Below are 11,959 nucleotides of genomic sequence, written 5' to 3'. Positions count from 1 at the left end.
AGGAGAATTGAAAATTTCAAAAGATAAAATTAAGAATCACATGCTCTCACTGTATAGGGATAACTTTTCAATATTTGGGGCATTTTAAACTTGGTAGGATGTAAGTTTAGTCCTGATTCTGTGACCCTAGTTTATTAGCTTCTCAGAGTCTCACTTTTTCAATGTAAAATGGGGGTAGTAACTACCTATTTTTATAGAGAGAGCTTTTGTAAAAGTAAATAAAATAATGTATATAAAGTGCTTAGAACAATGCCTAGCACATAGTAAGTGCTTAATAAGTGCTACTTATTTTATAAAACAAAATGGTGCTTCAATCTTTTTATAAAACCTTACGTTGGCCAGGTGTGGTGGCTCACACCTGTAATTCCAGCACTTTGGGAGGCTGAGGTGGGTGGATCACTTGAGGTCAGGAGTTTGAGACCAGCCTGGCCAATATGGTAAAACCCTGTCTGTATTAAAAATACAAAAATTATCCGGGCATGTTGGCACATACCTGTAATCCTAGCTACTCAGGAAGCTGAGGCAGGAGAACTGCTTGAACCCAGGAGGTAGAGGTTGCAGTGAGCCGGGATCATGCCACTGCACTCTAGCCTGGCTGACAGAGTGAGACTGACTAGACATTTATCAAAAGAAGACACAGATTAAATGTCTGACTAGACATTTCTTGAAAGAAGACATAGATTAAATGGCCAACAGATATATAAAAAAAAGTTCATCTTCACTAGTCATCGGGGAAATGCAAATCAAATCCATAATGAGATATCACCTCACCCCTGTTAGAATGGCTATTATCAAAAAGACAAAAAAATAACATATCAAAGGGATACCCTGCACTCACATGTTTATCGTAGCCACTCTCAGTAGCCAGTGTATGGAATCAACCTAAGGTGCCCATCAACAGTTGAATGAATAAAGAAAAATGTAGTGTGTTTGTGTATACATGTGTATACATAACTGATCAGTGTTTCATTGTGTGTGTACACACACACACACACACACACACACACAGTGTAGTACTGGAGATCCGAGATGGGCAACCTGAGTACCCACCAACAGTTGAATGAATAAAGAAAAATGTGTGTGTGTATACATGTGTGTAAAGACTGATTAGTATCCCATTGTGTGTGTGTACAATGGGATACTAATCAGTCTTAAAATGAATAAAATTCTGTGATTTGCAGCAACATGAATTAGAACTGAAGGTCACGTTAAGTGGAATAAGCCAGGCATAGAAAGATAAATATCACACTTTCACACTCATAGGTAGAAGCTAAAAAAATTGATCACATGGAGGTAGAGAGTAGAAGGATGGATACTAGAGGCTGGGAAGGGCGGGGGTCACGTGGGGTGGGAGGTCATGAATGAAAAGAGGTTGGTTAATGGATACTGATATGTAGTCAGATAGAAGGAATAAATTCTAGTGTTCGATAGCACAGTAGAGTGACTGTGGTTAACAATAATTTATTGCATATATCATTAACTATGAGAGAAGATTTGAAATGTTCCCAGCACAAAGAAATGTTTAAGTTTATGGATATTCTGAATACCCTGATTTGATCATTACATATTATATGCATGTATCAAAATATCACACGTACCACATAAATATGTACAATTATTATGTATCCAGAAAACTGAGGGACAAATGACTAAAAACCCAAGAAAAGGGTGAATGGACGTGTCAAGAAATATATAGAAATGAACCTTAAAGGCCGGGCACAGTGGCTCACACCTGTAATCCCAGCACTTTGGGAGGCCGAGGCAGGCGGATCACGAGGTCAGGAGATTGAGACCATCCTGGCTAATACGGTGAAACCCCGTCTCTACTAAAAATACAAAAAATTAGCCAGGTGCTATGGCGGGCGCCTGTAGTCCCAGCTACTCCGGAGGCTGAGGCAGGAGAATGGCGTGAACCTGGGAGGCGGGGCTTGCAGTGAGCTGAGATCACGCCACTGCACTCCAGCCTGGGTGACAGAGCGAGACTCTGTCTCAAGAAAAGAAAAGAAAAGAAAAGAAACAGCCGAGCCTGGTGACACGTGCCTGTAGTCCCAGCTACTTGGGAGGCTGAGGCGGGAGAATTGCTTGAACCCAGCAGGCGAAGGTTGCAGTGAGCTGAGATCGCGCCACCACACTCCAGCCTGGGTGACAGAGGGAGACTGCTCCTCAAAAATAAGAAAAAAAGAAGTGACCTTTAAATATACTTTGAAAAAAATCATACTTTGAATAATGAGAATTAAAATACAATATCAATGTATACAGTGTAAACAGTTTATATGTAAACACCATGAAGAGGTTTTTCAAGTCAGTAAGAAAAAAACAGATAACATTCCTTGCTACAAAATGGACAAATGACTGGCTATCATTTTAAAAGTTTACTTTCGTTTATGTTCTACAATATGGAAACTAAAGGAATGAGAGCACTTGTAGTTAATGAAACTTAGCAAAGGTTTAGAAAAAATAAATCCAATTTAGAAGCTTCACGAAACATATATATTCATACAGTGCAGATAAAATGTGAGGAGTAAAATATTTTACTGTTCGATGTGGCATTATGAATCAAAGCCCTGAAAATCTTCCCTATCCTTTGTGTCCCCCCCAGAAAATAGCTCCCCACCCCAGGAATTTATTCTAAGGAAGTATTTATGTATGTGCAAATAATTGTCTAAGAGGATGTTCATGACAGTATGGTTCTGTAATAGTGAAAATTGAAAACTATTTGTTTTGTTGTTGTTGTTGTTTTGTTTTTTTTTTTTTTTGAGACGGAGTCTCGCTCTGTCGCCCGGGCTGGAGTACAGTGGCCGGATCTCAGCTCACTGCAAGCTCCGCCTCCTGGGTTTACGCCATTCTCCCGCCTCAGCCTCCCGGGTAGCTGGGACTACAGGCGCCCACCACTTCGCCCGGCTAGTTTTTTGTATTTTTTAGTAGAGACGGGGTTTCACCGTGTTAACCAGGATGGTCTCGATCTCCTGACCTCGTGATCCGCCCGTCTTGGCCTCCCAAAGTGCTGGGATTACAGGCTTGAGCCACCGCGCCCGGCCGAAAACTATTTGTTTAATAGAGCATTGATTTCTTATGTAATGCACTCACAAAATGAAATACTCAGCACCTATAAAAATGATTTGGTTAAATGTTTTAAAGCACAGAGATAGGTTACAGGTCTGGCATGATGTTAAAAAAAAAAAACCACTGGGTTCAGAACGCTACGTACAATATGTTTCTGGTTAAAAGTGTATATGTATATAGAAGAAAGAGGACGATTTTAGAAGAGTTTTTATAAAATTATTAATAGTTGTTATCTCTGGTGATTGATATCTATTTCTTTCTTCACTGAATTTTTTTTTACTTTTGCAATAAAGAAAACAGTGCCAGTCCAGGCACAGTGACTCATGCTTGTAATCCCTGCACTTTGGGAGGTCAAGGCTGGGAGGATCACTTGAGGTCAGGAGTTCGAGATCAGCCTGGGTAACATAGTGAGCCTCTGTCTCTAATTATATTTTTTAAATTATTTAAATAAAAAAGAGTAAACAATGAAGTTAAAAATAGTTTCTCAGGGCAAACTTTTTATGGACGTATTCAAGTTCTCTGGATCACTCTATCTCTGGCTTATGTTTAAGTATGTTCTTAAGTCTATTGAAAACTGTAGAAATAAAAAAAACTAGAGGTGAGTGTATTAGTCTCCTCAGGCTGCCATAACAAAATATTATACATAGACTAGGTGACTTTACACAACAGAAATTTATCTTCCAGTTCTGGAGACTCTTAAGTCCAAGATCAAGGTGCCAGCAGAGTTGGTATGTAGTTGAGGGTTCTCCCCTTAGGTTGCAGACAGCTCCCTTCTTGCTGTGTGCTTATATGAACTTTTCTTTGTGTGCATGGAAATGGAAGGGGTCTCTCTGGTGTCCTGTTGGACCAGGCCTGCCCTTCCATATGACCTAATTTAAACTTTACTGCTGACTGGGCGCAGTGGCTCATGTTTGTAATCTCAGCACTTTGGGAGGCTGAAGCCGTCTGATTGCTTGAGGCCAGGAGTTTGAGACCAGCCTGGGCAACATGGTAAAACCCTGTCTCTACCAAAACAGTACAAAAATTAGCCAGGCATGGTGGCATGTGCCTGTAATCCCAGCTACTCAGGAGGCCGAGGTAGGAGGATCACCTGAGGCCAGGAGGCAGAGGTTGTAGTGAGCCAAGATCGTGCCACTGCACTCCAGCCTGGGCAACAAGGTGAGACCCTATCTCAAACAACAACAACAAAACAAACCTCAACTACTGCCTTAGATGCCGCGTGTCCAAATACAGCCACATGGGCAGTTAGGGCTCCAACATAGGATGTTGTGGGGGATGCACACATCCATATACCAGCCTTGTTGAACAAGCATCTTGTATGTTTTGGGCTCTGTGCTTGGCAGTGGCACTAAAGAGATTAATAAGACATAGTTTCTCTCCTCAGGTTAATTGTAGAAAAATAATCCAAAAGAAAAAAATACCAACTCTGTCCCTAGGTGTAGCTTGCTTCTGATATTTTGGGGAAATACTCTTTTTTCTGGGTGAAATATAAATATGTGTGTGTGTCTGTTTTATATGCATGTATTGGCTTTTGGTTGAATAAACATTAAGAGGCAAAGGAAATGTTTTCTTTTAACTTCCTGCTTTTGTGAAATGTCTGGGGTATATGAAACTTTTGTTCCAGTAGGTAGAACAGAAAATGTTGAGAAATTAGGTATGGGGGTTTCTCTGTGCACATAGAATTTATGTTTATATTTGAGGAAAGAGAAAATCAAAAAGTACATATAAGGACTAAACCCTTGAAGACATATAGGTCAAGCTTTAGTCCCATAATTTTCTGTTTGCAAATTTGCAAAATTATTTTATAATTCACCTTCTAAAAATTGCATCTTTCTTTACAGATCACTCTATGTTACTTGAAGTTTATGGCTCAGCTGACTACTGCAGGTTATATCAGGAATTTGAGTTTTTATACCTATGGAGTGTTAGTGAGTTAAAGTTTTATTGTCTGACCAGTAGTTGACTTGTGACATTGATTGTGCTTTAGCCACCTGCTAACTGTATATGGAGTTGTCACCACTTATGAAAGCTGAAAGGGTCTAACCAGGACAAGTGTTCACATCAAATGACTGAGAGAATAGATCTATGGATATGGCTAAGATCTTCCTCAAAAAAATAGTTTTGAGGCTGGGCACAGTGGCTCACATCTGTAATCCCAGCACTTTGTGAGGCCTAGGTGGTGGATCACCTGAGGTCAGGAATTTGAGACCAGCCAGGCCAACATGGCAAAACCCCATCTCTACTAAAAATACAGAAAATTAGCCTGGTGTGGTGGCATGTCCCAGCCACTTGGGAGGCTGAGGCACAAGAATCACTTGAACCTGGGAGGCAGAGGTTGTGGTGAGCTGAGATCGTGCCACTGCACTCTAGCCTGGGAGACAGATTGAGACTCCATCTCAAAAAAAAAATTTTTTTTTGAAAATTGTGTATCCGTGCACCAAAGATCTACACTGTGGAGAATGGCTCAAAAATAAGTGGAATTTTAAAATTATGTAAGTTTTCTCTATAAAACATTTATAGAACACCCAAACTTAAGATTTTCTTTTCTTTGGTAGTGGATGCTGAGATTGGAAAAGGGATCAGAAAGAAGAGATGGAAGTAAAGGGAATAAGTAATGTAGAAGCTTGAGGCTGTGGGGAATGTGGGAACAGAGGGACTTATAAAAAGGGAAAAATTAGGAGACACTATATGTGAACGAAAATAAGTGACAAAAAAATGTGAAAAGATAAAGAATTATTTTAATACATAATAGGGAAAATACAAAATAAAATTTGCAGCTACTGTTTTCTGAGCGTTCATGTTTTAGAGGCCAGGCACCATACCAGGTTTCCTGTCGTTTCATTCTTAAAGCCATGAGGTAGGTTTCTGTGTCCTGTGTTACATATGAGGACCCAACACTAACTGAGCAGTGGAGACATGCTCACGCAGCACTTCTGCATGGAGCTTCCCCTTGGCCTTTTTTAATCACAAATTTCTTGTGTTTGCTAAGGATTCTTGTTGTACTTATTATGCTCTTTCTTTTCTTTTTTTCTTTTCTCTTGCCTTCCTGCCCACCTGCCACCCCCTTTCTCTTTCTCTCTCCTTCCTTCCTTCCAGTTCTAAAGGGGAGCAGGAATAAAAGGAGAAATAGATATTTAACACTAAGTTCTGTATCACACAGCAAGGTTATCAGGGAATAAAACTAATGGTCATTGATTAGAGGCCCTCTTACCTTTGTCTTCTTGCCCACTTCTTCCTGAAAGAGGTTTTCCAAAGAAACTTTCTTAAATGAAGGATAGGTTAATCACCTTTCTTTGCTAGACAGTAGAAGAATCTACAAGATGTTCATCTGGCACACTGTTGTTACTAGCTTTGGCGGATACCTCTGTTAATGCTTGTTTCATATTTTATTTTGAGTGTCTTATCAGGAAAAAAGTAATATTCTGTAATTATGTAATCAGATAGTTCTTTCCAAAAGTAATACTGTGACAATAAAACATTTTAATTTAAAATCTCTATATATAGATTTTGGAAGTGGTTCTCTTAAATAAATAAATCATATCATGAAAATGGCCATACTGCCCAAAGTAATTTATAGATTCAGTGCTATTCCCATCAAACTACCATTGACATTCTTTACAGAATTAGAAAAAACTATTTTAAATTTCATATGGAATCATAGAAGACCCTGTATAGCCAAGACAGTCCTAAGCAAAAAGTACAAAGCTGGAGGCATCATGCCATCTGACTTTAAACTATACTACAAGGCTACAATAACCAAAACAGCATAGTACTGGTACCAAAAGAGACACATAGACCAATGGAGCAGGACAGAGACCTTATAAATAACACCACATATCTACAACTATCTGATCCTTGACAAACCTGACAAAAAAAAGCAATAGGGAAAGGATCCCCTATTCAGTAAATGGTGCTAGGAAAACTGGCTAGCCATATGCAGAAAACTGAAACTGGACCCCTTCCTTACACCTTATACAAAAATTAACTCAAGATGGATTAAAGACTTAAATGTAAAACCCAAAACCATAAGAACCCAAAAGCATAAAAACCCTAGAAGAAATACCATTCAGGACATAGGCATGGGCAAAGACTTCATGACAAAATGCCGAAAACAATTGCAACAAAAGCCAAAGTTGACAAATGGGATCTAGTTAAACTAAAGAGCTTCTGCACAGCAAAAGAAGCTATCATCAGAGTGAACAGGCAGCCTACAGAATGGGAGAAAATTTTTGCAGTCTACCCATCTGACAGAGGTTTAATATCCAGAATTTACAAGGAACTTAAACAAATTTACAAGAAAAAAACAACCCCATCAAAAAATGGACAAAGGATATGAACAGACACTTCTTAAAAGAAGACAGTTACATGGCCAACAAACATGTAAAAAATATATGAAAAAAAGCTCAACATCACTATCAGAGAAATGCAAGTGAAAACCACAGCGTGATACCATCTCATGCCAGTCAGAATGGCAATTATTAAAATAAGTCAGGAAACAATAGATGCTGGTGAGGCTGTGGAGAAATAGGAATGCTTTTACACTGTTGGTGGGTGTGTAAATTAGTTCAACCATTGTGGAAGACAGCGTGGCAATTCCTCAATGATCTAGAACCAGAAATATCATTTGACCCATCAATCCCATCACTGTATATATACCCAAAGGATTATAAATCCTTTGGATTATACTATAAAGACACATGCACATATGTCTTTATTGCAGCACCATTTACAATAGCAAAGACATAGAACCAACTCAAATGCCATCAATGATAGACTGGATAAAGAAAATGGTACATATACTTCATGGAATACTATGCAGCCATAAAAAGGAATGAGATCATGTCCTTTGCAAGGACATGGATGAAGCTGGAAGCCATCATCCTTAGCAGACTAACACAAGAACAGAAAACCAAACACCGCATATTCTCACTCATAAATGGGAGTTGAACAATGAGAACACATGGACACAGAGAGGGGAACAACACACACCAGGGCCTGTTTGAGGTAGCAGATGAGGAGAGGGAACTTAGAGGACTGGTCAATAGGTGCAGCAAACCACCATGGCACACGTATACCTTTGTGACAAATCTGCATGTTCTGCACATGTATCTTATTTTTTTTAAGAATAGATAAAAACAATAATAAATAAATCCCCCCCAGAATATAAGTAATTGTATATATTAATCTGTTCTTACGTTGCTATAAATACCTGAGACTGGGTAATTTATAAAGAAAAGAGGGGCCGTGCGTGGTGGCTCATGCCTGTAATCCCAGCACTTTGGGAGGCCTACACAGGTGGATCACAAGGTCAGGAGTTTGAGACCAGCCTGGCAAATATGGTGAAAACTGTCTCTACTAAAAATACCAAAAAATTAGCCAGGTGTGGTGGTGGGTGCCTGTGGTCCCAGCTACTCAGGAGGCTGAGGCAGGAGAGTCACTTGAACCTGGGAGGTGAAGGTTGCAGTGAGTCGAGATCACACCACTGCACTCCAGCCTGGGTGACAGAGTGAGACTTGTCTCAAAAGAAAGAAAGAGGTTTAATTGACTCACAGTTCTGCAGGCTGTACAGGAAGCATGACGCTGGCATTTACTCGGTGTCTGGGGAGGCCTCAGGAAACTTACAATCATGGCGGAAGGCAAAGGGGGAGCACACAGGTCACATGGCCGAGCAGGAGCAAGAGAGAGAAGGGGGAGGTGCTATATACCTTTAAACAACCAAATTTCATAAGAACTCACAGTACTAAGAGGGACGGTGCTAAACCATTCATGAGAGATCCACCCCCATGATTTGGGTGAGACATCCAAACTATCATTGTGGCACTAGGAGTGTTTAAAGTTATATTCTGAAATCTGAGCTCTGTTACAGTCATAAAAGAATTTTTGAGGTTGACATTCTTTTACTATATATATCCCTATTCCCTTTGCAGTCATTCACAGGTGTGAATACATTTTCAGAATCCTGCCTTCATTGTGTGGGATCTAGGTTTTAAATTATATTTCATCCATGCTAAGGAGCAGGTTTGTTCACTCACACTTTTTGTGAGGCCTCTAAACTTTGATTTATTTTTGAGTTACTTATGTCTGTTGGAATTATGCTTCAGTCTAGCAAATTAAAAGGTAATGTGAAGCCTCTCTTCTCCATCCCATTTTCTTAAGGCTCCTGTTCCAAAGAGTGCACTTATTCCTGTAATTCCCATCACCAAATCAACAGGCTCCCGGTTCCGGAATAGCGTGGAAGGATTGAATCAGGAGATTGAAATAATAATTAAAGAGACTGGGGAAAAGGAAGAGCAACTTATAGTAAGTGATCTTGTATCTTAAAATCATTCTTGAATTCTTCTAATTATTAAAAATGCACAGTTTGGGTTTCCATATGTACTTGGGTTTCTTCCTTCTCATTGAGTGAACAAAAATTTATCTCTTTTGAAAATCTTTGACCTGGGCAAGTGAATGAAGAGTTTTCATTTAGTTGCATGTCACAGAGGCAACTGATCTGACTTGAATTTGGATTACTGAACAGAAACTATTTTTTGTTTGTCTGTATTTAGACACCATTAAGTGATATACTTCTTATTTGCTATAACTCTATTTAACATAATTAGTAAGCTAAACTCCGTTAGTAAGTTTAGCTTACTAATTATGGGGGGCAGAAGTTTACATGACATTGAATACTTTCTAAGCATGAATCTACTTGCTCCTTTTTTGAATGTCAGTGACTATTTGGTTTTGGTTGACATGCTAGGCCATGTCATCATAAAGTACAGTTAGAAATGATCTGGCTAGGCACGGTGGCTCATGCCTGTAATCCCAACATTTTGGGAGGTTGAGGCGGGTGGATCACCTGAGGTCAGGAATTCAAGACCCACCTGGCCAACATGGTGAAACCCCGTCTCTACTAAAAAATACAAAAATTAGCTGGGCATGGCGGTGCGTGCCTGTAATCCCAGCTACTTGGGAGGCTGAGGCAGGGAGAATCACTTGAACCCGGGAAGTGGAGGTTGCAGTGAACCAAGACTGCACCATTGCACTCCAGCCTGGGCGACAGAGCGAGACTCCATCCCCCCCTCCCCCCAAAAAAGAAATGATCTTCTGCCTATTCTCTCTACTAACTAGAAAACACATGAGAATAGTTCCTATGTAAAACAGAAAAATTACTGTTTAGGTTTAAAAACCATGTCACAGAGTATATTTATTTAACTGTCTCTCCATTCTTCAGTGAAGGAGGAATTGAGTACTGTATTGATGCTTAAGATCCTCTCCCTTAAAATAAAAGGTTGGTTTAGCTAAGAGAAAACACAGCTCCCCACACCCTCTCCTCCATGCTGCCTGATGGGGTCCAGGTTCCCTGATATAATAAAGGTAAATGAATCGGAAGCATGCAGGGAGTTGGTTTCCCTGCTAAGTGACCCACGCAGGCTTTCCTTTGTGTGTGTACTTGATTTTCTCCCCATCATTAGCACTTCTGTGATTAACCTTGCCCCCGTTTAGGAAGGTTGACTTGAAAAAATCCTTTCAGGGTGTGGCATCAGTGTCCCTAGTTCACATGAGAATAACCTTTTTTCCTCTAATGTGGACCTAGTGTTACACCTAGATTTCATGGCCCTGATTTATAATTTTTAAAATAACCCTTAGCACACGGTAAGTGATGCAGTGTAATTCATTTATTCAACAAGCATTGGCCAACAAGCATTGGTTATTCAACAACCAACTGCTGTATGCCAGGCCTTGGGAATACAGAGTCTTCACCAGAGACTCTCGGTGGGGGAGTCAGATTAGACAGGGATGTCACTGACATGCAACATGAAATCCTGATAAGTAGGAAGGGATTTCTGATTTGTGAGTCTCTGGCACTATATGTGAAGTTTGACATTGGGTGCATTGCTGGTGATTTGAAATTAATGATAAATATACATATGTTTTAAAAATTTTGTAACAGCCGCAAGATATTCCAGATGGCCATCGTGCTCCACCCCCCCTTGTACAGAGAAGTAGCAGCACGCGCAGCATCGACACACAGACCCCTGGTGGGGCAGACAGGGGAAGCAACAACAGCAGCCGTTCCCAGTCCGTGTCCCCAACATCGTTCCTCACCATTTCCAATGAAGGTAGCGAGGAGAGTCCTTGCTCAGCTGATGACCTGCTTGTTGATCCCAGAGATAAAGGTACAGTGCTGGAGGAATGTGCTACCAGACGATAATGGAACACCGCCTGTTGTATCATTCATTCTATTCATTTTCTAGGAGAACCACCCACTTGAGGCTACTCAGTTAATGTGTTCGAAGCATAGGTTTTAAATTTGGAGCGTAAACAGGTTTGACTGTCATACTCAGTTGATGGTCTGGTTGGGCAAGTTTATGGGCTTTTGTTAGTTTGTACCTCTTTTTTTGTACTTGTTAATACAACTTCCTTATTGGTGAGAAACATTATTTTTGGAATAAATGAGATGAGCACTTGCTCTGAAAAGCACTTTGGTCTCTGTTACCTGATAGTCATGATTTTATTACCTTAATGCTTTTTAAATCAATACAAAGCCTTCAAGTTAGTGTTTTTTAGGATCTGTATTTGTGACATTTTTAACAAGGATTAAATAGATTTATATCGATGCAGGATGAGTGTTCAAAGCAAGCCTGATGTAAAACGTTGAAGGGTATTTTTAAAAATAACCTTAAAATACCTTAGAAATAACCTGGAAATAGAAGCAGTTTGAATGTTAATTACAAATATTTTTGCCTTTTAAAACAAATATTAGCCTTGCATTTATGTCAGGACAGCATTTTCTTAGCCTAATCCTGGTTACATTGTGTACTTGAAAGCAATAATGACATATATATATATATATATATATATATATATATATTTTTTTTTTTTTTTTTTTTTTTTTTTTTTTATAACTTCC

At 39.6% G+C, this 11,959-nt stretch overlaps 1 protein-coding gene across 2 annotated transcripts in view; it reads left to right on the top strand.

Annotated features, from left to right (window-relative positions):
* FAM117B (family with sequence similarity 117 member B) overlaps nucleotides 1–11,959 on the top strand; it is a 133,019-nt gene that overhangs the window by 104,082 nt on the left and 16,978 nt on the right. For both annotated transcript variants that reach the window (XM_017884414.1, XM_017884415.1), the window contains exons 5-6: nucleotides 9,220–9,363; nucleotides 11,000–11,225. In XM_017884414.1, the coding sequence (XP_017739903.1) occupies nucleotides 9,220–9,363; nucleotides 11,000–11,225 (370 nt within the window). The remainder of the gene's footprint in view (nucleotides 1–9,219; nucleotides 9,364–10,999; nucleotides 11,226–11,959) is intronic.

This window comes from Rhinopithecus bieti, unplaced genomic scaffold (assembly GCF_001698545.2).
Source record: "Rhinopithecus bieti isolate Rb0 unplaced genomic scaffold, ASM169854v2 scaffold_14229, whole genome shotgun sequence".
Taxonomy (NCBI): Eukaryota; Metazoa; Chordata; class Mammalia; order Primates; family Cercopithecidae; genus Rhinopithecus; species Rhinopithecus bieti.
Note: the sequence above shows the minus strand (reverse complement) of the source record. Positions and strands in the feature narration are given on the sequence as shown.